Below are 25,279 nucleotides of genomic sequence, written 5' to 3' on the forward strand. Positions count from 1 at the left end.
TTTTTAACCCCACAACATTATATTATTATCTTAGTAATATTTTAATAAACACAGATAGAGATCAACTCAGCTTAACCACATGTAAGGGCAAGAGAAATTCGTGCTGTTTATATAAAATGTTACTTCCTTTTCTTATATCACTTTAATTCCATTTCTTATCGCTGCATTGTGGATGGGGCTAAAAGATTTGGTGAGTGGTGGGTGGCATATCTGGGGGGAGGGGAGTGCCACCCGCACTCAGCTAATCAACGCGACCTCAAAATGTAAATAAGGCCGAAACCATCGTCGAGGGCTCGGTGGTTCTGGGCAAACATTGCCATCGCCATTTTCTTGATGCTTTTTTTTTAGTTTCCTTCTTGCCCAACCCTGATCCCTTGTATCCTGTTCATCCACTTGGACTTTGCTGCCTGCGTAGCTGTCAGTCAAACCCATGCAAAAGATACTTTTCTTTTCTTTCTCCCTATGCCTCGCTCTCATTTCGCTTTCTCTGCCGGTTTTCATTTCCCCCACTGTTTTGTTATTTTATTTCATTCCCTCACTCGTTGTTTTTTCTTCTTTTTTTGACACATAAAAGGACACGCACCGCGTCACATCATGAAAGGATTGATTAATGATTCGCTGATTTTCGCCCTTATTCTCCTTAGTTACACTTGGGCACATAATCCGCCTCGTCTTCATCGCTTCTATTCTATTTTTGCGGCAGGCAGAAGCGGTTTTCGTGGGTCCGATGCAAAGACACTGTTGCTGGTAAAATTTTGCGTAAAGTGAGTTTTCAAGAGGAACTGACAGAATCCTCAATTAGAAACTATTATATCATATGCGGCGAATAGTATCTATAACATATATACCGATTGAAATCGGATACACAAATAATAAAACGAAAAGAAAAAAATGCATTTTTCAAAAGTGTGGGCATGGTCGTTTTCGGCGAATTGTAGGCGTGGGCGTGGGCGTGTCAAAATCAGGCAAATAAACGTTCGCTGTGTCTATGTCTCTAGAAAGTGCATGCTAGTCTTAACATTCTAGCTTTTATAGTTCCTGAGAACCCGATGTTCATATGGACGGACATGGCCTATCGGCTTTTGATCTTGGTCAAGAATATATATACTTTATAGGATCGGAAACACTTCCTTCCACCTGTTAGATACTTTTTAAGGAATGTAGTTTTTCCATTTTTTTCGCGTTACAGGTATACAAGTGTAATTGCATTCTCACGCTTTTCACACTATTCTGTTAACAAGCTCTTTTAAAAATCAATGTAAAATATTAAACTGCAGCTTAAGGGAATTACTTTCATTGGCTAATTCTTTTTTTCCGCGCTCATTAATAAACCCAATTCAGGTCACTCAGCCCCTTAACTTTGCGACTTCTCAAAGAAAACCCATTAAACGAAAACAAATTTTAGCTGAGTGCTGCTCTCATGAATAAAACAAGAGAAAGAAAGTAATTATAACCAGCCATTTCACACGTGTGAGCCACACAACCCACATTAAACTGTGGTGCGCAGGATAGTGACAATTAAAAAGGAGAGATGGAATTGGTCTGCTGGGAGGGTGTGGGCTAATGACCACCCCATTCGAGAAGCCATCCGCAGACACCTTAATGAATAGCGCACTTTGACAAAGTGTTGATATTCCAAGTAATTAAAAGGGACTTGGGAAAAGGACACCCACATCCACACTGACCAATTCCTGGCCGGTGTCCATTCGTTATTAGCAGCTTAGGCAGCTGTTAAGAGCTTTTCATAGGGGATTGTATTTGTGGAAAGTTTGGGGATGGTTTCCGACGTGACATTTGTCCTCTGTGACGGGGAGTTTCAATAAAGTAAATCAGTTTGGCATTCCACAAACATCAGCAGACTCTGTCCATTCCTTTGAAGCGAAGCAAACATGTCCACTGTAACGGAATAGAGATATAAATTCTTCTTCAAATAAGTGTATTTGATTTTATGGTTTCTATATACGACATATATTATGAATTAGTGGCTAAATATCTTAAGAGCAAGTGAAAACTTAAATATATTAAAAAATTAACTTAATATAATTAACTATTATAATATTGAACTATAAACGATGAAGATAGTTTTTGTTGATCTACATTCTTATTTTTTGTAGTGCAGTTCCTTATTGGGGCCGGCCATTTCCTTATTTTCAGGGGCGGGTCTTGGTGTTTAAAGTGTCGAGTTTAGCGTCTTAAAACTAGAAAAATGACCCGACCGGCATTCCCTTTCTCTACCTACCGGCAATTTTTAAATTCTCTTTTTCGGATCCGCAAAGCGCAGGATGGCCCAAAACAGCGGACAGCGTGGGCAATGGCATCAGCATAACGAAATAAGTCCAGAAGGGGAAGGCCTGAAACATTTAAAAGGCGAGTTGCGTAGAAACCTTCATCAACTGTGACTGACAGGTTTTTAAGATGTTCGCACTACCCAACAAATGGTCTACTGCCATCTCCATTTTAGGATGCATGGGGGCATAACATGATTGCTGGAAAGAAATAAAGAAATCTGTGTTTGCCATGGGAGAGAAGACTATCAAAAGATGAAATAATATTTATGTATTTATTTTATTATATTGGTATATTGTTATATTATAATTTAATAAGTATTTGTATATTTGTATTTATTAGTACTTCGTAAGCAAAAGTTATAAATTTATACTACAGAAGGATATACCTGCTGGGTCTTTCGGTCGTACTTTTTCAATATTTACTGAAATTTACAATTATTTACAAAATATATCTAAAGAATAATAATTGAGGTTTTGTTAATTAAATCTATTTAAGCTATTTGTTAATTATACAATGTAGGAATGTGGTGGTTTAGTATAGTTTTTTTATAATAAAGTTCATAGAAGTTTAGAAGTGGTATTATAACTGATGTTCACCCAAATATGGTGCTTTAATTGTGACATTGTGTCACGAACGATTTACATTGGAACATTTCTAACCGCATACCGTTAATGATAAATTCAATAAAAGCCTCGGGAACATCTCCATTTACGTAAACCGAATTTAAATTCGCTCATTTTTTCGAACTCAATTACCCTTGAATTCGCTCAGTTTCTTATTGTAAAGTTACTGTTACAGTTACAGTTTCTCGTGTACAATGTAGAATGTAAGTTTTATAGTTGGTACACAAACCAGCGTATTTGTCGAATGTAACATATATAAACTGCTTGCTTAAAAACCTGCTTGTGGGAAAAAACAGTGGTAGGTATACTTGCTAATATGAATTTTATAGGTTTCATTAACATTACATTTACTTATTTATAAAAATGAACCCAAATTATTAATGTTAATAAGTTATTCTCTAACACGAATTACCTTTTATCAGCATCCTAAGGGGAACTAAATCTCACTGCATTTTACTCTCTCTTAGTATCTAAAGTGGAAAATTAATAAGGAAATTATATTACGCCAAAAAAATTTATCGAACGATCAACTCAAACTGCTTTTTATTTTTGGGTGATCCCTTACTGCGACAAGACTTGCAATGTTTTTTTTTTTTTTGAGTCGGTGTAATTTTATTATTTGTCATTATTATTATTTGTCAGAGTAATTTTCGGATGGCAACGCGATGTTACTTTCGGGTTCTTGATTTTCCTTGGCTTTTTTGTTTAAAATAGTATTTCAGTGGGAAAACTTATTAATTAAGCTTGTTATGCACGGGTTTATTGTTTTGAGTATTAAGAGATACAAATTGTAATAAATAGGGCCAAATTCTTTATTTCTGTGGTCCCAAATGAAATGTCTCAACGGTTGACTTCCTATCTTTTTTTTTCTGAGAAAATTTTTTTTTTTTAAATTTAAAATACTTTAATTTAATATAAATGAATTTTTACTTGCGTGAAAAATTAAATTATTTTGTATAGCCGCGGTAATAATTTGATCATCCTCAGCTGCGATCTCTACAAGGTTTACACAGTTAATAAAAGTTGCAAAATAATCTGAGATATAGATCTGCTAACGAGCTCGAACATTTCAAAGATATAAGAAACTAATATCTGGTTTCCTTTTAATGAGTTTTTAACTATGAACTTTTTTCATAAAGAAAAATATTAGGGTATAAAAATATAACAAATGCAAAGGTTACTATTGGAAGTGATACTTATATAGCCAATATTGCGTCTTGCTTCAACTACTACATGGCTATGATTAATATATTAGACTGTTTTTAGATCCCAAAAAATATAATTTTATTTATACATATTATAGAATAATAATATTGGTTAAATATGCCATTTTTGTTTTATTTTGCTTTATGTAATTCCAATTGTTTCACTCCCATTCCATAGTAAAGAAATCATAAAACATGAATGCTTGTGGAAAGTTCAATTTATTTACAAGCTGTGATTTATTGGCACAGTTATACAACATTCACAATTAAAATTATGAAAAAAAAGTCCAGTATCCAGCGAGTTCATTAGGACTGACCATGGACAACACCAGATGCAGCCGAGTTCGGAGTAGAATCCGATTCTGAAGTCATAAATCCAGGCATTCAGTTTATGTTAATCCAATAAATATTTTGAACCCAGCTCTTCCTGCTACGGGTAATCAATTTTGTTTGCAAAACAATTTGTACTTATTTGACTGGCTATCGTCCTGAATGGCGGTCCTCCGCAGACTCAGATCCTTCCTTTTACTGCTGCCGTGCTGGTTCATTCTGGGACAAATTTAAAAGCTCAATTTGTCCATTTATGTCAACTTGTCACGCGAAGCAAAATAAAACGAATTAATAAAATGAACAACGTCGAAGCAGAGAAAGATATAAAGGACGGACAACCTTGATGATAGGGGGGAGAGGCAGGCTATGTACACTGAGAATCCAATTAAATAATTTACTAAGACTTATTAAAGCCAAGCAACAGTTGTAATTTTATTTATAAGTATAATACAAAACAATTTTTTTTCATAGAAATGAATTCATATAATTTTAAAAAATTCGAATATTCAGAATAGTATTATGAAGTATTTATGAATTATTACAAATGACTTTCTGAAATGTCAGACAACAGTCTGTACGTTGAATAGCAATCGTTGTTTATTAACATTGCATAAAAATAAGTCTAACGTTCATTATCTTGAAGGGTATTCTTTTAGAATTTAATCCAAGCTTTCTGTTCTCTGCATAGAGATCCAGGAAGGAAACTAAGCGCGAGAAATATATTCAGCAATTGTTTGTCGCGCAGCGCATCAGATACAAAGATACTTCTGCGAGAAGATACGGATACACCATCATTCATCGCTTATGTTGGCTGCGCCGCCCGCTGCTCTCCTCTCCCTGGTTTTCCCATCTGAATTTTTCCGACTGCCTTCGTCGTTGTCCTTTTCCTCCTGCTCTGCTGGCACTGCAGACAAATGGCAAAAACTGTCGCTCATTCGCATAAATCCTGACGAATGATTTCGACGCGCTGGTAAAATGGCTGTGGGTGTTGAACGAGAAAGGGGGCGCCGTGAGGGGTTTTACAACAAAAGCAATTATATGTGCGAATCACTTTACGAGGGTCCCACATTTCCCACCCACTTTTTCCCCCTTTCACCCACCGACAATGTGCTGAGAGCTGCAGCGGAAAACTCAACAAAGGCAAAAAACAAAGGACATCGCAAAGCGGGTAAAACAAGGAATGGCAACAAGCAAACAACAACAGTTTAAATGACAAAGAAATAGCCAACTCTATAAAAGCAACAAGATCTGAGGAAAAACAGAAGCCATCCGCATTTTGCAAGCCACCCACACCCCGGATCGTAAAATGGGGGAACGCAGCGAAAATCAAACGAATGTCAATTCGAAAATAAATCGCATTCTTTCATTTTCGTTATTTTGCCAGCACTCGAACCCTGTCATTCCTCCCCAAGGACAACAGCTGCCATAAAAGCAACTTTCGTCCCTGGCATTCTTGATGAGACGTGAGGCAGTTTTATAGCGCTCGGTCTCTGGCATTTGGCAAAGTTAATTCGATTTATGTTTGAGCTTTAAATCAGACCGATCAGAAGTCATTAATAGAGCAAAATATGACTTTGTGAAACCACAGTCCAGATAAACACATTCATTTTCCACTCCATTTACTGCGATAGTTGTACGAGATAGATGCTTGACATTATATTAAATGCCACACTTGATTTTGTCAGTTTACATATGAAATTTAGAAAAATTGCTGAGATGTATAAATGAATAAGTAAATAAATGATTAAAATTACACATTTATAAATGTACATATGTATAAATATTTGCTTTTGTATCTGGGTCTAGTGCGACATTCAAATTCATTCCTGGGGCTATGTAATATTGCTGGAGCTATGGAAATTAAATTCCTAATTTTTAAATGTCAAGCGAAAATATTTTTAGATACCTATTGCTTATAATAGGCGTTATGCACTTGCACCAGGCAATTTATGTGGGATTTCGATCTGAGACTGATAACTTCAAAGATGACGTGAACAAAGTTAAAAAATTGCAACTCATCGGCAAGTTCTAAAATTCTTTTGGAAAACAGAGCGATGACAAATGATATCAGAGTCGTTCTCCGAAAGTCGAAGGACGGCAAGAATAACCTGGTCAGGAGGAAGAAAAGTCAAGGAAGCACTAAGCTTTCAGCCAACTTGTCGCAGGTGACTTACCAACTACTTAGTACATAAAACATCAACTCACTACGGCACGGAAAGTGGGAAAACTAGCGGATGAACACCTTCAAATACCTGTGGAAAGCGAAGGAAAAATGGTGCTGGTGTCTGAGGGCTGGCTCAGCAATTGGCGTTGCCTTTTAACGTTTATTAATAATTCAGGCCCACGTAAAAGTTGCGCTTCACTTAGCCGAACTCCCCCGTAAAGTGCTGGAAAATGGTGGAAAATCAGAGGCGAAAATCACAACACGACACGCAGAGGAAGTGGAAACACGCACACACAAACACACTGAAGCTATTGTCTGCAGATGCTGCCAGGAAAAGAGAGGAAATTCCGAAAGGAGCTGGGTCAGCTCGCCACGTTTTCCTACATAAATAATGATTTCGATGGGCCTGACGTGGTGCTTTTTTCCTCATTTCCGTGTCCCCGTTGTTAGCTGGGTTATGATGACGTTTATAGGTGGGTCCTGGTACTGGTGCTGCGCCTGATATTAAGTATACGCCGCATGGTGTTTGCCTTGTTTATGTCTGGTATTTGCTTTGTGGTTTGATGTGTTTTCTTTGCCTCTCATTCCATGCACTTCGCTTTTGTACTTCTGCGGCATTAAAAGGAAAATCAGAGACGCTGAAAGCTGATGTTGAACTTCTGCCAGAAATGGGGTGAAAAATCATATAAAGTGTTAGTGGGTGTAGAAAATAAACGAGAACTAAGCGCAGCTTTAACTTTGACTTTTTAAAATTCACGTGAGATTAAACGTTCAGACCGATAAAGAATTATTTTATAACATTCTAGTTTGGGAGTGTATAAAATGAAATACACTTCATTTTCAGTGGAAATCATTTTAGTATCAGAAGCAAAATAAAAGAAGTATGCACTACGCTACAGCGCTTTCAGTTTCATCAGTTCACTTGGCTTGAGGTTTATTTCTACCCTGTGAGATACCTGTAGAGACGAGCTTCTGATAATCGAGCCAGCAATCCGACAAGCGTCGAACGCCATTTAAACAAAAGCCCGGAACTACAGGGTAGGTCACGGGAGCGTTACAATTGAAGATCCCATCCGGCGGTCGAGATAGCCGGAAGCAGCCATTCCGCAGTGAGCGGGGTACTTCCCCGAAGAAGAACTGCCATAAATATGGTGGAGGAGAAAACTTTTGGCAGCGTATCTGCCTTCGGGGCGTTGAGAAATTTTGCAGAAAAGTAAAATAACAATTTGGAAAAACACGGCAAACTTCGCGCACAGAACGAACAGAACGAACAGCCAGCAAAACGGCAGACAGCCAAGTGTACTTGGGCCAAAAGTTGGTCTTTGTCCGTTGGGCGATTTAGTTACTTCTATGCGGCTCTGGACGTGGGCAGTCGAGCAGATGTCCTGTCGCCCTGGAAGGACACAAAACAAACCCGCTCCCGAGCAGCAGCACTCACCCTCTAAATACTTACCTTTGTCCACCGGTCGCATCGCATCGCATCGCATTTAATATTTAAATTTGTTTGCATTCTTAACCCGTTTCAGGAAATTGTGGGGCTTCACTGGCTTCCTAGCGTCCTGGAACGAGGAAGGGTTTACACAAACTTTATAAGCTCAAATCATAATTTCGAATTCGGATCTACGCTGGCCCTGCAATTTACGATTTTATGTGCACAAATGTGCAATTAAATGAAAATGAACTTGTTATTTATGTCTCCAGATCCAGGGCGGCCAAACTTCCGCCTACCACGCCCTGCTCCATTTTAGCTAGCATTTTAATCTGTAATTTACAGCAAAATTGCGTTTATTTATGACGCCGGACGAAGTGTGCATAATGTGCTTTGGCTTTGGCTTTGGCCCAACCATAACAATAACAGAACTGCGAGTATATGTACTCCACTATCTGATGCATATTCCTCATAAAAACATATGTATTTGCGTTAATTATGTTCCTTTTTGCCGTTGCTGCTGTGCGGCGCATTAAAAGCAGGCAGCAAAAGCGGGTTGCTCACATGTGTCCGCCGCAACACCATAAATTAATGGAAGGACAATGGAATGTCCTGACCAAATTGTTTTCAGATTCAGATAACAGCATACACGATAGTTAGTTTCATTAATTGCAACCTCGGCGCATAAATCACAGCCAGCGGAGAGGCATAAACTTATGATATCTCTCGTGAGATGGCATTTTCGGTCTTGGGTGCATTGTGAACTTAGACATAACAATTTAATACACATTCCTCGGTTGCTTGCAATTCTCGACCCATGATTCTAATGACATATTAAAAGCTATGAAACTTTGTAATTTGATTAAAACCTTTAAGCATATTTTTATTTTTCTCGAGGCAACGTACTAATATATATTTGGTTCAAAGTCCACTTTGCATTTAACTCATCCTTCTAAAGAAGTGAAAAACATGCAAACTGCTTTTCAGATTAAGAGTATTTCAAAAGATTTGTTCCCTGCTCTTTCATATGTACAGAAAATTGCTTTTTTAACTTGTGATTTTCCACATGCATAAAATGTTTATTTCCATAGATTAATCCCTTTATCTTGCAATGTATCTGCAACTGCAGTCTGCAGTGGCATTGCATTGCTGCCAAGAAGTCAGGGACTTGGCCAGAGTTGCCGTAAACTTTAATTAAATTAGTTCCACGATTTATCATGGCCTGGCAATCGCTGAAAATGCCCAACGAGCTCGAATTCTTAACCTCTTTTTCCCGCCCCTCATATTTCTTTCCTTCGTTCCCTTTTTTGTGGTGTTGCATCCTTGTACAGGAATTAAAGGGTCTGCCAGTTCCCATCCTTTATACACATTCCGTTCGAGCCCGCTCTTCGTCCTCTGACCCTTTCTCGCTTTTTTTCGACTGCACCAGAAGGTCATTCGCTGTGAGTTATGGCCAAAGCGGTTTGGACCACGTACCTCTCTAATGGGCGCCTTTCGACGCTGACAAAAAAGGCCGCCATATGAACGGACTGACTGGGGTGCCAAAAAGTGGTGCACCTAAGTGAAATGTAAAAAAAAGTTACTTTTGAACCTATTACGAAATGAAAGTAAGATGAGTAAAATTAGTAAATTAGTTTAAAAAGGTTACTACTCTTGTATAAAAATATTGCATGGCATATCTCAGTTTTAGCCCGATAGTTAAATAGGCTGACTTGCAGATTCCAATTAAAAAAAAATTAAGAGAGAATGTAAAGTTCCCCGAATATCACATACCCGTTACTCAGCTGTAATTGCGAAATAGAAATTTCAACAATATCTGGAATATCGGTAGAAATTATGGGAAAAAAATAATAAAATTAAAAAAACTTACAATTTTTCTAAAAGTGTGGGCGTGACAGTTTTGGGCTACTTGTGGTCGTTAGAGTGGACGCGGCAAAAATTTGTTTTTCAAATTTATAAAAATTTACAAGACATAAAAAAATGAAGAAGTATCAGAACATTTTTTTAATGTGAATGCCTAATCTCAACATTCTATCTTTTGCAGTTTCTGAGATCGAGGCGTTAAAACGGACATACGGACATGATCAAGATTATATATACTCTATATACTTTCTTTTTAACGAATATAGTATATCCTTTTATTCTACGAGTAACTGGTGTAAATTATTCCTTATAATATTATTTCGTTTAATATTTCGATTTTAAGGTTGAACTTATATTTTCTTAAATTTAGGTTGTGCCTTAATATATTTTGAAAAAATTGTTTAATGCATCCTGCACAAATTATATATTTAGTAAACAATTTAACTCCCGAATTCTTGCAGTTCCGCCGTTTAATTTTCTATAGAAGCATGCTGTAGAACGTGCCAAAAAAAGTACTTAATGAAAGCCTGGCCAAGAAAGCACGTTTAAATTTTCGCGGGGAATGTGGAAAGGCATAAAAAACGGGCCAAAACGAGGAAAAATAATTCTGTGCAGGGCCTGTGCCATTTGTTTTCAATTTGCGCGCTGCACTGAGCACTCGCATTTGATGTTTGCTTTTCCTACTGCGCTTTTCCCGACCGCTTTTCCAGCATCCAGCTGTGCTTCCTTTAGCTCACATTTTCACTTAGCCGAGTGCCTCAGCCCGGGCTCCTATGCCCCGTAGTTTTCGGGGGGCCGAAAGGAAAATGGCTTCATCGGAAGGCGACTGTAAAAATTCGCCATGAAACTCACGCTTTGAGGTTTGCGACCGGACCTTGCGGGGCGTTTCGCACCGAAATGCACCGGATGCAAAAGTAATTTTAGCAGCAGCGTGAGCTCAAGAGTTCTCCGACTAAATCTCCCCAGAAACCCCTCGAAAGCCCCAATCTGAAGCTTTTACGAGAGTAAAATGTTTAAGGTCGCGCTGCGTGTGGCATGGTCAAAGTTTCCCTGGCTGTTGCAAACTTGTAGGAAGAATTCGCGCATAAATTTGGTTAAAATTAAACAGGCATAATTGCATGCCCGATTTAATGGTGCCACTTGCAGATGCACTTTGTAAGCGGACATTTCGGGTAGCACTCGCGCAGATAAAGATACATTCTGTAGACGGGCAAACACAGATACAGATACAGATACATGGCGCAGAGGACACATTTGCCGAATGCGCCGACTACATACTCAAATATGAATTAGCATAAATTCAAAAGGTAATTAAAATCTCCGACGCTCTTTCCCCACGACCCTTAACCACCGCTTGCCCTTTTGGCCAAAAGCGACCCCCATTAGCCATTATCCTGTGCGTGTGTGCCGCACTTATGCAAACGGCCATTTTGGAAAACGCACTGCAAAAGTCCAGACGAATGCATCGAATGGAGTGGAACATGGGCCGGAGTGCATTAAACAATTAATTAGTCGGGGGAATTGGAGATTTGTAATTGGTGCATATAAAAGATACTTAAATTAAACGGTTGGCAGACTGATAAGGTACGCTCGCTGTGGATTTGTATATTAAAACAGGGAAGCCCTATGAGATTTACACATATTCGATCCGATGGTATGTTATCAAAATAATATGTAAAATCCATCTATGCATAGGTAATATTAATGATACTAAAAAAATATTTACGCAATAAAAACAAGTTTTATATTTAGTATTCAAGTATCACGTATCAGTATTGTTCAATCTGTGTTTTATTGTTTTAAATTGCAATGCCTCGGCATTTCTTTTAAGTAAATGTATATCTCAACTCGGATGCGGCTGTTTTATCTCAAGAACTGCTTTATTGAGTCCACGATATTCCTGTTCCCCGCATTACCATTTATCAACAAATATTTACAATGTTGGAGCTGACACGCCTCCATTCCGTTCCGCTCGGATTTCCAAAACGAGCTGAGCACATAAAATAGAAATGCGCCAACAGCAAATAAAGTAGAAGCAACAAAAAGTATACAAAAAATACGGAAATAATATGCAAATTTGATGCGACTTGCCTCGGGTCAGACCAAATTCAGACTAAACTTGAATGCAAAACGACGGCAGATGGGAAAAGTGGCTCACCTCACAGTCTTGATATCTAATCTTGATACATATAAGCGAAAATAAAAATACACGGAAATGGTTGAGGTTAAGAAATTGGAGGGGAATCCGCTCTTCCTTGGATGCAGGACTGCGGATATTTATTTCCATGTTAGCTTTTGCAGGTGTATACAAGCAAATCAATATGGATATAACTATAAACTCTAGCAGTAAATTATAAAAGTTTTCTGTTGTAAAGCTAAAAGGATTGTAATTTTGAAGAGCCTACAACTAAAATACAGGAAAAATATAGAAAACCAAATATCCAACTGCAAATAGTTCTTAGCCCGACTAATTTCCGGTGCGGAGAGATACAGACACGAATAAGCGAGAACCTGTAGCAGATGCCAATTCCTGTTCAGAAGCAGGCTGAGAGCGGATCCCAGACCCAGCTCCTGGCTGGGAGTCCTGCAGAGTAAAAGTTATGGGCGGCATCAACTGCAGAGCTAGAAGGCTCCTTCTGGCTGGGCCCAATTCAGACAGTAAATTCCGACCGTTCCGCCCCTGCTCGCAAATACGCAATTGCAGATGCGACGATGATGCTGGCGATTGCGGCAGTTTATTTATACCCCCTGGTAAAAGTCAGGGGCGTGCGGACGGGGATTGTCTGCAGCAGGGGTGGGAGGGGAAGAAGAGGAGGAAGGGGCACCACCAGCAGGAGGAGGTTGCTGATGCTTGTCGGCGGAGCCGGTTGCCTGGATGGCAACATTTTAATGTAACCCATGATGCTGCCTTTGCCAACCCAATCCATGAATCTCATCTCCGGGTGTGGGCGTGGCTGCTGGAATAGGGGCGGCGGATGGTGCAGGATGTGGGGTGTGTGGTGTGTCCTTGGCGCAGTGTGTGTTTTTTGCTGATAGATATAGATACACGGGCTCCAGCAGCTCGATGTTGCCCAGCGATAGCGATAAAGACGAGCGCGGCGTGCGATGCATGTTATAATGAAAACCCCTTAAACCAAATAATGCGTGCCACCAGTCGCCCACTTGGCCACCAACCCAGCATCCCATCCCTCTCTAGTTGATGTACGGAAAGGGCTGGGAAATCCCAAGGATGCGCCGGGGGACGGGAGCACCCTATCTGGGACATTCATTACACAGCAGATTCTCCCAGATTCCGCGCAGATAAATTGCTCATCATTTCGCATCGGATTTTGGCTTTCTGGCAGCAAACAACAGACAGATTCCACCATCAAAAATGCTGCAAAATCTCTCTCAGGCTTTGCGCCAGAGTATAGTAATAAGAAGGTACATAGTTTGCGGAAAGTATAAATGAGTATGAATGGCATTCCATTCAGGCAAACATGAATTTATTATAAGCATTGCTGGAACATTTTTGGGACCAATGTTTTTATTACAACGACTGGGAAATACAAACGAGCAGTACTTAAAGGCATTTAAATCAGTAAATGAATTGAAAGAAAAAAACATTACTTAAGTAAATATTTTAAACGATAGGTGGTGTTCTTCAATCAATTTAATTTACCAGTACCTGGATAAACTATTAGGCAAAAGCAATAAATAAAACTGAACATTGAATGTAAAAAAAATAAATGCACAACTTATTTGTATGAGATATAGACGTGTTTAAAAGATAAAATAATGATTTACGTGGAAAAAAAACATAGGAATAATTCTTTACAATAACTGACGAACTGTAAACTTTCCTATAGCGCCTATATTTTCCAATATTTTGTAACAATTATTGCGATATTGACTACAGGAACCCTAAGCCTACGATATTTACACATATATAAATAATAGTCCGTACACTGACACACTATACATTATGTTCGCCTTTTGCCTCGCAGAGTTTTAGCCCTATAAAAGAGCCCTCATTTTCCTCTGGCTCATTTTGTCATCGAGCACTTAAGTGAGCTGCAGCAAAAACATAAATTAAATGTCAAAAACATAAATATTTTCGACGGCACACAAACAGAAACCCAAAACCGTCAGCAAGCTTCCCCTTCCTGGCCGAAAGCGCCATCCAGTTGTCCCGTTCGCCATTCTGCCAGAAATAGCGGTGGCCCAGAACTTCCGCCAGAAAGCGCCAAAAGAAAAGGAACCACCAAGCCACGAAACACATCAGCAGTATCACTGGGTGGCGAATAAAGTGCCAGCAGTGCGAAAACTTTTAACATGCAAATGCGTCGCTGGCTTCGTCCTTTGTCTTTTTGTTCATTTTTCCAGGCTGTCCCTTTTTATTTTAATTTTATTTCGTTTTTAATTTTCACAAAGGGACGACCAGAAGCGAACGTGATATCGAAGTTGGCTGAGATAAGTGCAGACAGTTATCTGCCGCACGACCACGCCCCCCCTGGCCACGCCCATCGCGGCCGTCAAGGAAAAGTTTTAATTTCAGTTTGGGCACAGAAATTTTTAACGGCCAGACGCGCCCCGTTTGCATCTGCATTCGTAAGCTTCTCCCGTATCTGTATCTGCATTTTGCATTTTAATTGCAAATGGAAACAGTTATCTAAATTGGTCGAAATATTAAAACGGCGCATCGAGCAGGCTCCTCTTTTTTACGGGTGTGGCCCCACAACGAATTCACCAGATGCGGCCCAACATGGGACACAAAAAACATTCCGCGCATTCGAATGCGAGCTGCGAAATGCGTTACACATTTTTGGCGCAAGGCCAGCATGCATATCAGTAAAAAAGGGTCCATTTAAGCCCTTTGCCGTAGTGCACCATCCTGGTCCCCAAATCTGCACCTCTTAGTGCCCCAAACCCCAAAGTGCCTCGAAACCGTTGGGTACATGTGGGCATTACTCTTTAAGAGGAATTTAAGCAATGGCACAGCTAAAGCAGACATCAGCTAATTTTCTGAAGATCTTGGGAAAGTTATAATTACTTGTAAAATTAAATTAAATTTTAAGGTTAACATAATAAAATAAAACATTTAAATCAATCAACTTTGATAATATATAGTGCAATGTCAAAATGAACCATTCCGCTTTGTCTGGTACCATATGAGCTCTTGAAGATATGGTAAGCTCTTACTCTAGCAAAGAGTTTCCAAGTTTCCTGATCAAAAACTTTTTCAAATTAATGAAATTAATATCGGCCAGCATCTAAACAACTCCGCTCCCTCGATGAAGTCGGGTGTCAATGAATCATTAATAGCAGACTCCATAAGCAACCAAGCTAAGCCGTGCGAAGAAGTCGACCAATCCATTTCCGACTTCCTCCTGACTTTGACACTGACCACGCCCCTCTGCGAAAGTTTGCGATCCAAGTTTCGCCATTCAAGGAGATTAAAGGCTGCCAAATTCGGAAAATCGGAAATTCGGAAAGAGACGCAGACTCTTTGGCAATGCAAATCGTAAATTCAGCTTGTTCCTTTTGTGCACTTGACTTGGTTTGTTTGGCCAATCGCTCGGGCAATTAGTTAAATTTATTATTTGAGCACGCACCGCAACCGCAGCAGCAGGATCCCTGGGGGCGTGGCCGGGAAGCGAGGGCGGAAACAAAGCAGTTTGCATTTGTCTCCGCATGAAAGGATTAATGACAGGCAACAAACAAGCAAACCGAAATCCCACCACGGCCCCTTCCGTTCTTGCGCGCCCGATGCATGTATGCAATCTTGTCACTCACAGTTACTACACTGCGAAAAATAGCCCGAAAATTGGGTCATTAAATGTTCTGAGCAAGACACTATGATACTAGCAATACTATGATGCTAGTAACACTAGAATCGAAAACACAGAATACTGTAACATAGAAATATATGTATTCATATTTAAATAAAAACATCGCATACTTTGTTCATAAAATAAAAATATAAAAAAAGTAAATAAAACATTGGCCTTTATGGTAATCCCTATCATATCAATTCTGGAACCGACTCAATAACATCACTCCCACTGTAACATTCCAATTTTTTTCCCTTACGGACTTTCATTCTGTTGTCATTGTAAATATTTGGCTTTAAGGCAGCGCGAGGCTAATTCGTTTTTATGCCCGTACCATGAAATATTTAAATTATTATTTATGGCACAGTTTTCCCATTTGCATTTGCCATTTTCCATTTTTCCACTCGTGCATCTCCTTCGCTTGCCGCATGTTAACGGATATTGGGGAAAATGGCTATGCATTCGTCCATAAATTGCGCGGGACTCATAAATCAAGCGCACGAGACTTCAATTAATGCCCCACTATTGCCAGCGATAATTCATTTACTAATTTATCTTTTGCAAACAGAGAGCGGCGTGCCAGCATTAATTACAATGCAATTACTTATGGCGCGCTCTGCAAACATGCTCATAATTATCTGATTGGGGGCGTGGCACTCGTTCATTTGCATCTGAACCACCCGCACCACAACCCCCATTTGAGAGCCCCAACATTATGTGTATAATTGTGCAGTAACAATCTTGAGATGGAAATAAAATGGATCTAGTTTGAACATGGCGCGCTACTGCAGACAAGCAGTTGCAAATACAAGCAGTTCGTGGTGAATATTGTTTGACAAACTGCTTGTCCGGCGATCTTTTGATCGGTTGGAGGAAAATTACTAGGCTAGTGTCAATTAAATTGAATTATCGTAAAAGTTTAATGATATTGTAATTTACAAAAATGTAAGCCTGACTCATGCAATTTTATATTTTTCGTTACCAACCATTTGGCTGTTCTCTTAATATAAATATTTGATTTCGTAGCTGATATCAGTTCAATTAATAATTAAAAAAAGGTTTCAGTTCGAACTTATTCCTCAGTCATATTGATTCATAAAATTTGATTAAAGATAAATGAAATTATACAAGAACAGTTTTAAATTTGTTTTGGTTAAACCATTTTAATTCGAGAAATCTGTAAGCTTAATCCCATCCCATTTATCCCGTTCTTGTGTTTATAGGTCCCAAAATATCGACATTTATAAAATAGAAGGAAATAGCAAGGGAGACTCTGGTAGTAATAATGGTGAATTATATGTCGAATGTAGATACCCTTTACAGATATAAGCATTTTTATTATGCTAGATCTATTCTGTGAGATCTATTGTTCTGATAGGGTGGAACTCACGACTTGTTATACCTGGAATTGCTAAACAAGCTAAACAATCCGAAAGTTCTAGCGCAGTACTGGATAAATATTTTAAAGCTAAATGTGTTTAATTTCAAATGATCTACTAAGAATTCTAAGATTTTATATTATGTACACGTTATGTTTCGTAGCTTATATTAACAATTTAAAACAGAAAGCAATTAAACTTTTCATATCCAAGTTAGCAGATGGCGTTTTACAGATAAGCCACCTAAATGTATAAATTTAATTTAACAGCAGAAACAAAATGGATCAACTAATTCGTTCCTGGCAAAGTTCCAGATTCGTTTTAAGCTTACATTTCTGGCGACATTCCAAAAAAAGTGGCCAAAAAACCTGTACTTGACATTTAGTCAATATACACTTAGCTCAAACGAAACTTATTCATAAATGAATTTGAGATTTCTTTAAAATTTCGATGCAAATAGTATTTGGAACACGTGGTTCAACATATCCACGCCATTGGCCGACCAGAATTTTTCTTAATTACCAAACATTGATTGATTTTTTCAAACTCAACGCACCACAATCACAGTCTTAAGACACCAAAAACTTATTTCACTTCAGCACACAGTTTGGTGGCTTTGCCAAATCTTCAACGAGATACTCACCCAATCGAATTTCACGTGCCGCTGCCCGCGTTTTACTGTGATGACAGCCTCTTGGCATATAGAGTCACAGAGCCGAGCATCATCATCACCAGCTATCCAGCTATCATCAACTCGTAAAACCAACACCACGGCCTTTGTTTACAACCGCGTTCGTCGTTGAGGATGTGGAAACAGTGGGAAAGTGGGAAAATGGTCGCTGGAGCCGCGGAATCTGGGCCACTGCATCCTGGCCAAAAGATCCCAGCCGAATGACCGTCCGTCTGTGGAGGCGGCTCGTTTTGGAATCCCGAGATTGTCGGCGGATTCTGGTTCCAGGTTCCAGCAACAGCATCCAATAAACGTGTAAGTCGGAAGCAGTGTTGACGTTTTTCTAGATTTATAAGCTAAATACATGTATGTAATAAAGTGAGTTCCCGAAAATGAGTTAACCTTAAAATGAATATTCGTTTTTGGCAAGGAGGATATCCAACGTTAATTCATTGTACAGTAACTCATTTTATAAATGCATGTTTTAGTTAAAGCTATTTTTCTTTCAGCAAGTATTTCCAAATATTTTATATTTTTAAACGCTTATTATATATTAAAAAATGTAAAAATATTAATTTTAAGTATAAGCAATAGTGAAAATTGTTTTAACCACGTTCCAAAATGCTGATTTTACCGAATTCTGAATATATTGATATCATTATATTTTTTCAAGCTCAGAGGATGACGAAAAGTGTCTAGGATGGCATCACTGGTCCTAAGGTAACCATTTGAGGGAACTGCGCAGGCGTTAACTCCGGTTTTGCATCCGCCTCCATCAGGCTGGAACTCGCTGGTGGAGGAGGAACTGAAAGTGGGCTCTCTTTGAAGCCTTTGTCGAGCTCCTTAGCCAGGCCTTACTGTTGCCATTTTCTGCGGCAGGGTGGCGGAAAGGAAAACCCGATTTCCACCCCTAAGCTGGCCAGAGTCTCACGGCTGGCGTTCCAATCGACTTTTGCGGACTCTCTCTCAGGGGAGGTTTTGGTCCGAAAATCAATAAAAGTCACGTCGACGTCCATGTTGCTCTGCTCCTGCCGCTGCGGCCTCAGCCTCCGACTCCGGCAGACAATGAAATGATGTTCTGGCCAAAGGACGACGGAATGGGAGTTGCAGACGAGGACGCACGTGTTGTCCCTGGACTTCTGGCTCGAATGCGTGCGAGTAGCAGCAACAATACCAATTACAATAAAGACAGACATTTAGCCAGGATTCATTTCGAGGGGTGCGCGGGACAGGACCGCCAGCAGGACATGTGAAAAAAGAACTAGGAGCGAGGATGAAAAATTTTCCAAATGTATTCCAGCAACGGGTTTCTAATGGAAACAATTAAGTCATTAGCAAGTGTTGATTTTAGTGAGCGATGAGCCGGGTTGGAGATTTAGTTAAACTAATGTGCTCCGGCCATAATGGAGTCCTTTGGGGACTCCGGATGGGATCCCCGCACAAGCTTCCGAATAGTTATGGTACCAGCGGCAGACTCAGCTCGTTGGGCCGCCTTACAAATGCCTCGCATTTTTCTCAATTACAGAGAACAACTTACATTCGGGCTCACTTCCCGCCACACAGACCCCTTCGGCAAACCAACCCACTCCGCATGTTGGCCATGTGAGTGTTTACGTCAAGAGGTGAACTGACTGCCATTTTTTAACCATGATTGAAGAGTTAAATGCTGTGGCACTTTGAGCGGGCTCAGTTAACTTTTTGTCAAATGACTTTCGGCAGCGTTAACCGTTGGGATACCAGCTTAGCATGGAGGTTACATGCTGTTTTTGGCGTCAAGGTTGGACCTTGGAGCCCAGATGGGAGCTTTAACGAAGTTCAAGGCGACTTATCTTGGGAGATCTTTTATTTAGGGCTTGGAAAGTGACAACAAAAAACTAATGGATTGTTGGAACATTAAGATGTACTAACCATCATTTTGAGGAACTCTATAGGGCGGTTTCTTGTTGGTTTTTATATTCTCCATGTAATGTGGTTTTAAAGTATAAAAGGTGATGGTAGTTTAATCAGATCAATGATGTTGCCCAAGGGTATTGTTGCTTGCTTAAAGAGGTTTTTAATTCTCCATTTCCTATGTACATATTTATTCCTCTCCCGAAAACTGTGAAATACTTTTGAGATAGCCTTCTTTCCTTGTTTAGTCTTATTGAATGTCAAACTCGTGGCCCTAAGACGTGTAGTAGCTAACTTACCCCGTATTCAGACCAATCCCACCACATAGGAAAAGACCGATTAAACTTTTTCAGAGAACGTTATTTACTTAAGCATATTATTGTGTGTTTGCATAAGCCGACGGCTGCAGAGCAAAATTCATAAGGCACAAGCGGGGCTCAATCTCAAGTGTGTCCGAAAATAATGAAGTCTGAATGGGAGCTAATTGAATGAATCATTAATAATATAAACACAGACCGCATCCGGACTGGCGAATTGCCGAAAAAGCGAGACGGGCGGCGAAAGTGAGGGTTCCAGTCTTGTTGCGTGGGAATGGAAACTGTGAAGTTGAGGGCTTATTACGATAAGGAGGGCACTGGGATGACGGTCTGGAAGAGATGCAGTCGCGCATCGGCGTGCCCCAGCTTATTGGTGGCATGGCAGTAGTAGTCCCCGAAGTCCTCCTCCCCCACGCTGTCGATGCGCAGCACAGAGGTTGTGGTTCCCGCGGAAGAGGCGGTGTTGGCCACTTCGTGGTGCCGGCTAGACTGCAGGGGCACTCCGTTCTTGTGCCAAGCTACAGTCGGAGCCGGGTAGCCCTGCACAGAGCACTCTAGCTCCGCGGAGTGGGACACCATCTGGGCGATCTTGGGCCGCTGGACGGCAATCTGCGGACGGAACTCCACCTCGACGCGGATCAGCCGCTTGTCCGGCTGGCCCTCTCCGTTCTGGGCGATGCAGTAGTAACCGCCGCGATCCATCCGGTGCACTGCACGAATCCGGAGAGTTGGTTCCGCCAGCACATGGCCTCCGGCTGGCATCACGGCATTGTGCTCGCGGGCCCAGGAGATCGTGGGCTTGGGAAAGCCCATGGCATGGCAGGTCAGCTCTAGATTCTGACCCTCCGTCACCAGCGTGCTCTTCGGGGTGTTCTCCGCAATTACAGGTGGCGTCTTGATCTGCAGACTCAGCTTCTTGGTCACCTTCTCCGTGGCCGAAACGAGCACCTGGCACTCGTACGGGCCCATGTCAGTGACTTCGATGTTCTGAATGCGGAAGGTGTAGGTGGCACTGCCGGTCTTGGGTCCTTCGGTGACCGTCACGTTGTACCGCTGGTCGGGAAGACTGAGTATATTCCGCATGGAGAGCACCACCGAGTTGGTGTCCGACTCGCTGGGACGCTTGGCCCAGCTCACCGAGAGCTGGCCCACCTCCTCCACGGTGCAGTTGAACTCCACGGAGTCGCCCACACTGGCCACCACGTCCTTGCTGATCTGGCTGATCACTGGGGCTCCGAGCACCGACCCCAAGCTGATCGCAAGGCAGAATAAAAGACGGATATGAAGCCGCAGACTCGCCATGGCTGGTCTGTAAGGAATCAAAATGGATTTGAGATTAGTGGTATATCACTTTTTGTCACATGAAACAGTTTCAAATCGCGTTTGTTATCTTAAATTTTCCTGATTTTACCCATCCTACATTCTTCGAATTCAATATAAGCCTAAAACTAAGCTCAATTATCGATGAAGAGATCAAAGTTCACAAGTATATCAATAGATTTTTACATAAGGAAGAACGATTTAATCCACACACTCGTTTTGAAACATTTATAATGCGTTTCCATTATAATGATTTTTAGATTTATCGTCTCAATAGTACTATTTATATATTTCTGTTTATTTACAGGATGTCGCTGTTGATTTCGTGACTCTTTTGCCTCGATTATCTCGAATGTGGTGGGTTCAATGCGCTTCACTTCGCGTTCGGGACTCGACTGAATGGACTGAGCTCGGCTCAAAAATCCGTATCTCTGCTGAGGTTCTGAGTATCTCTATCTGAGAATCGAGTTATTTTTTTCTTGTATTCTTCCTGACGCGCCGACGTCGAGGGCTCGGTTTCCCAAGGAGAGTCCCGAAATTTGTACACCGCGAGAATAGCAGATGGACGTCATTATGATTGATTACCGTGGCAGTGTCTAGACAAGCAACGTTACTTCTTAATTATTACACTCGCAAAAACAGAGATAGTCGGTCACTCTCTGATATATGATTTCGCTTTTTCTTTAATGACAAACGTAATCACGCAAAATAATAATGGGAAAAAATATAAAAAATGAGTTAATAATAATTAAACAAAATGAATTTTTTTATAAACAGTTTACAGGATGTGAAAAAATGTAAATTTATCAACAATTACCGTGTTTAACTAACCACTATTTTTAAAGTTTTATTACCTTAATTTTGTAAACCTTCTATGCCTTCTGGTAATAATCAGTAAGAGCTTTTTTCAGTGTATTTGCCGAAGAAGAAGTCATCGACGTTTTGGATCTTATCACCCCGCGGTTATGTACTTTGTCGCCTTCACAGTATTTGTATCTGTGTTTGTTCAGTATCTCTATCTGTATTTTGTATCTGTGTTTGCATTTCAGCTCGTATTTAAATTGTTTACTCGTGCGTGAGTGCGACTTCGGGCTCAGTTATCAATGCACTTTCCTTCTGGTCTTTAATTGATTTGTTTTGCTGCTGCCTCCGTCCTTCCGCCCCTCCTGCCCCGCCCACTCGGCAGCCCCGCCCCAAGATAAGCGGTCAGTTGCAAAAACAAAGCGCCAGCGAAAGCGGCCGCAGGCAAACTGAGCGAGCAAGACCGCGTGCAAAACTCAAAACTCAAAATTCAAATTCAAAATTCAAATTTGTGCCGCCATTTGGCCGTAAACGTTTCGGGATTCGTGGAAGGACAACGAAAGAGCAGCGGCGGGGTGGGAAAGTTGGAAGTCTACCCATTTGTGTGATTTATGGCATGGCGCGCTACTTTCCGCTGGCGGCCAACAGCAACACAAACGAGGGCGAGCGGTCCCTGGAATGTCCTGGCCTGGAATGTCTGGAAATGCCAGCGATCCCAGCCCCGAGTTCTGCTGACTCTTTTTGCGCCGAAACAGGGGCGCATGCGTGAAAAGGCAAAAACAAGGGGGTGGTACGCCGTCCATTGGGTGGGACTTAAATCGAGACTGGAAAATTCAGAGGGAAATTTAAAGAGCGGCATGCGGGAAACTTAGGCACCTTTAACTTGGCCGTGCACAGAAATTCAAATATTGTGCGGAAGGCTAGTAGTTTCATTAATATGTGTTTTTCACATCAGCTTACAGAAGTAAGAGGATGTCAAATTTTGAAATGTAATATACGAGTAGTCTATATGGATTAAAGTTGCATTTATTTTGGATAACACTCCCCCGGATCTTCACATTATATAAAGTTCATCTGGATCTCGATGAATTAGTTCCTGTGGTAGCTGAACTGAAGATAAGCAAACCACACAAATTAAAAGTGAATTTATTTAGAAAATGTAACTTGTTGTATAAATACCCCGCCCTCGCCCGCTGAATCGGGCAATCGCATTTCATTTCCATACTTCCAGCGCGACTTCTGATCAGCCCCAGGCCAAGTCTCCCCTAAAACCCATCGAGGTTAACCCAGCTTTACTCTGGGAGATGATTGATGACGACGCTGTCTGTCTGCCGAAGAAATTCCCCCAAAGAGCGACGAAAACCATGGCCACAGTTTCTGGAAATTAAATCACATCTTAAATCGTTTCGGTGACTTCTTCTGAAATGAGGCCGTTCCCATGGGAGGGCAGCTGCATCTGTCGCCCGAGCTCGGACTCGTACTCGTACTCGTAGCCCCAACCCCCGGCATCCTCGTCTCTGAGTGCACATTCGAATCAGATAATTGTAAATTGTGTAAAATAATAAATTTCCAGTTAACTATCTGTGGACCGCATAGGGCGCTTCTATTCCGCTCCTTGCCCGCTCTCCGCTGCCGGCTATCCTTGTGCTCAGCTGCATCCCGGCAGCGTCACTGTGACCACTGCGGCGCTGCCTCTTGGATGCAGGTTGAGGTCCTGGCAGCTCCTGGCAGGTCCTGGCAGGTCCTGGCAAGTCGGGCTGCTTCATGCAACGCTCGACTTGGTCGACCGAACTGGACACACACCGAAACCGAACGAAAGGGACGGCTGGTCGGCGTGCGACAGAGAGGGCTGCCGCTCGCATTCAGGCGCAAGCGGATCCAAAACAGAAAATGTCAAATTTTGTAATTTATTACCCGAATCCTGTTTCTGTCAGTGACTCTTTGGGTGTTTCGCTTCGGCAGCGGCACACACGGGGGCATTCAGCATTCAGGGTCGCCGAACGGAGAAGGGAGAAGTCCTTTGTCACACACTGCGTGTGAATTTGTGGCCCAGTTCCGCACAGTGGTCTCCAGCAGATCCTTTGGTAGTACATATTTCGAATTTGGTCCGACGATAGTTTGGAGATGAATAAATACTCTTCTTTCCAATCATTTCCGAAAATGCCAGCTTAGACCCAATTTCTTACCAATTAAAGCCTTTTCTACCTTTCTCTATCCGACTCAGATCGTTTGCATTGCTGTAGGTGCATAAAGTTGGCATTTAAGCTCTCGTATTAAATAAATAGTGTTTTATTCAGAGCCACCACTGTACTGTTTGTGTGTATCCTCTGGCTTTGCCTATGTGCGCGTAGTTTGTTTGCCTTTTGGCTGCACTCCGACTCCGTCGACTGGAGTGTCTGTGAATTGACTTTTGTTGCCAGTTGGCAGTGGCGGTGGCAGGAGCAGCAAAGCCCGGCCAACAGCAACAAGCTCCTGCCAGATCCCGAGAGCAAACACGACAATTATTCGGCAAATGTCATTAAAAAATATTTCACTTAAGGCCTTGCGACACTTGCTTAAAGGTCAACTGGCTCGCTGGGTGTTTTAAAATGTTAAAGTTTACATACGTCTGAGTGAACTTTGGTTGCTTGTTGCTTTACTTGCTATATTTTTATTAATGATAATAATATGATTTCGATTTTGGTATCCACACTGAGAAATATATCGAACTTGTGAAATATATCCTGAAAGTATTAATGGCCAGTCCTCCCTTAAAATATGAGTTTAGATATGAATAAACTGATCAACTTTAAAAGGCTTCAACAAAAATGGAACGCTATAGATAACCATTATTCTCATAATCAATCGAACTGTCATTCAGGTATAGATAGATACTATTAGCTGCTATTTTACATATCAATATCTATTTCACAATCCAATATTTCGTATATAAGCTGTCATTTCGGAAAGTCCGCAGGTATTGGCACCTAAACTTAACTTCAATTTAAATATTTAGTGACAGTATTGTTAGATATTTCTTTGCAAATCAAACTTATTCTTTCTTATATTGGTACCTAAACTTAACTTCAATTTAAATATTTAGTGACAGTATTGTTAGATATTTCTTTGCAAAACAAACATATTATTTCTTATATAACCAAGATACCAAGAATGAGTAATGGGCTGAAAAGTATGTAATATTTAGAA

The 25,279-nt window shown here is 40.8% G+C and overlaps 1 protein-coding gene across 1 annotated transcript; it reads right to left on the minus strand.

Moving 5' to 3' along the window:
• Positions 1-19,999: 19,999 nt before the first annotated feature.
• LOC6552991 (protein amalgam) lies at positions 20,000-21,813 on the minus strand. The gene is made up of 2 exons (XM_001979084.3): positions 21,598-21,813; positions 20,000-21,281 (listed from the first exon to the last, which is right to left on the minus strand). The coding sequence occupies exon 2, from the start codon at positions 21,272-21,274 to the stop codon at positions 20,273-20,275; it is 1,002 nt and encodes a 333-aa protein (XP_001979120.1). The 5' UTR covers positions 21,275-21,281; positions 21,598-21,813; the 3' UTR covers positions 20,000-20,272.
• Between the last annotated feature and the right edge of the window lie 3,466 nt (positions 21,814-25,279).

The sequence above is a fragment of the Drosophila erecta genome, unplaced genomic scaffold (genome assembly GCF_003286155.1).
Source record: "Drosophila erecta strain 14021-0224.00,06,07 unplaced genomic scaffold, DereRS2 tig00000000-arrow-pilon, whole genome shotgun sequence".
Classification (NCBI taxonomy): domain Eukaryota; kingdom Metazoa; phylum Arthropoda; class Insecta; order Diptera; family Drosophilidae; genus Drosophila; species Drosophila erecta.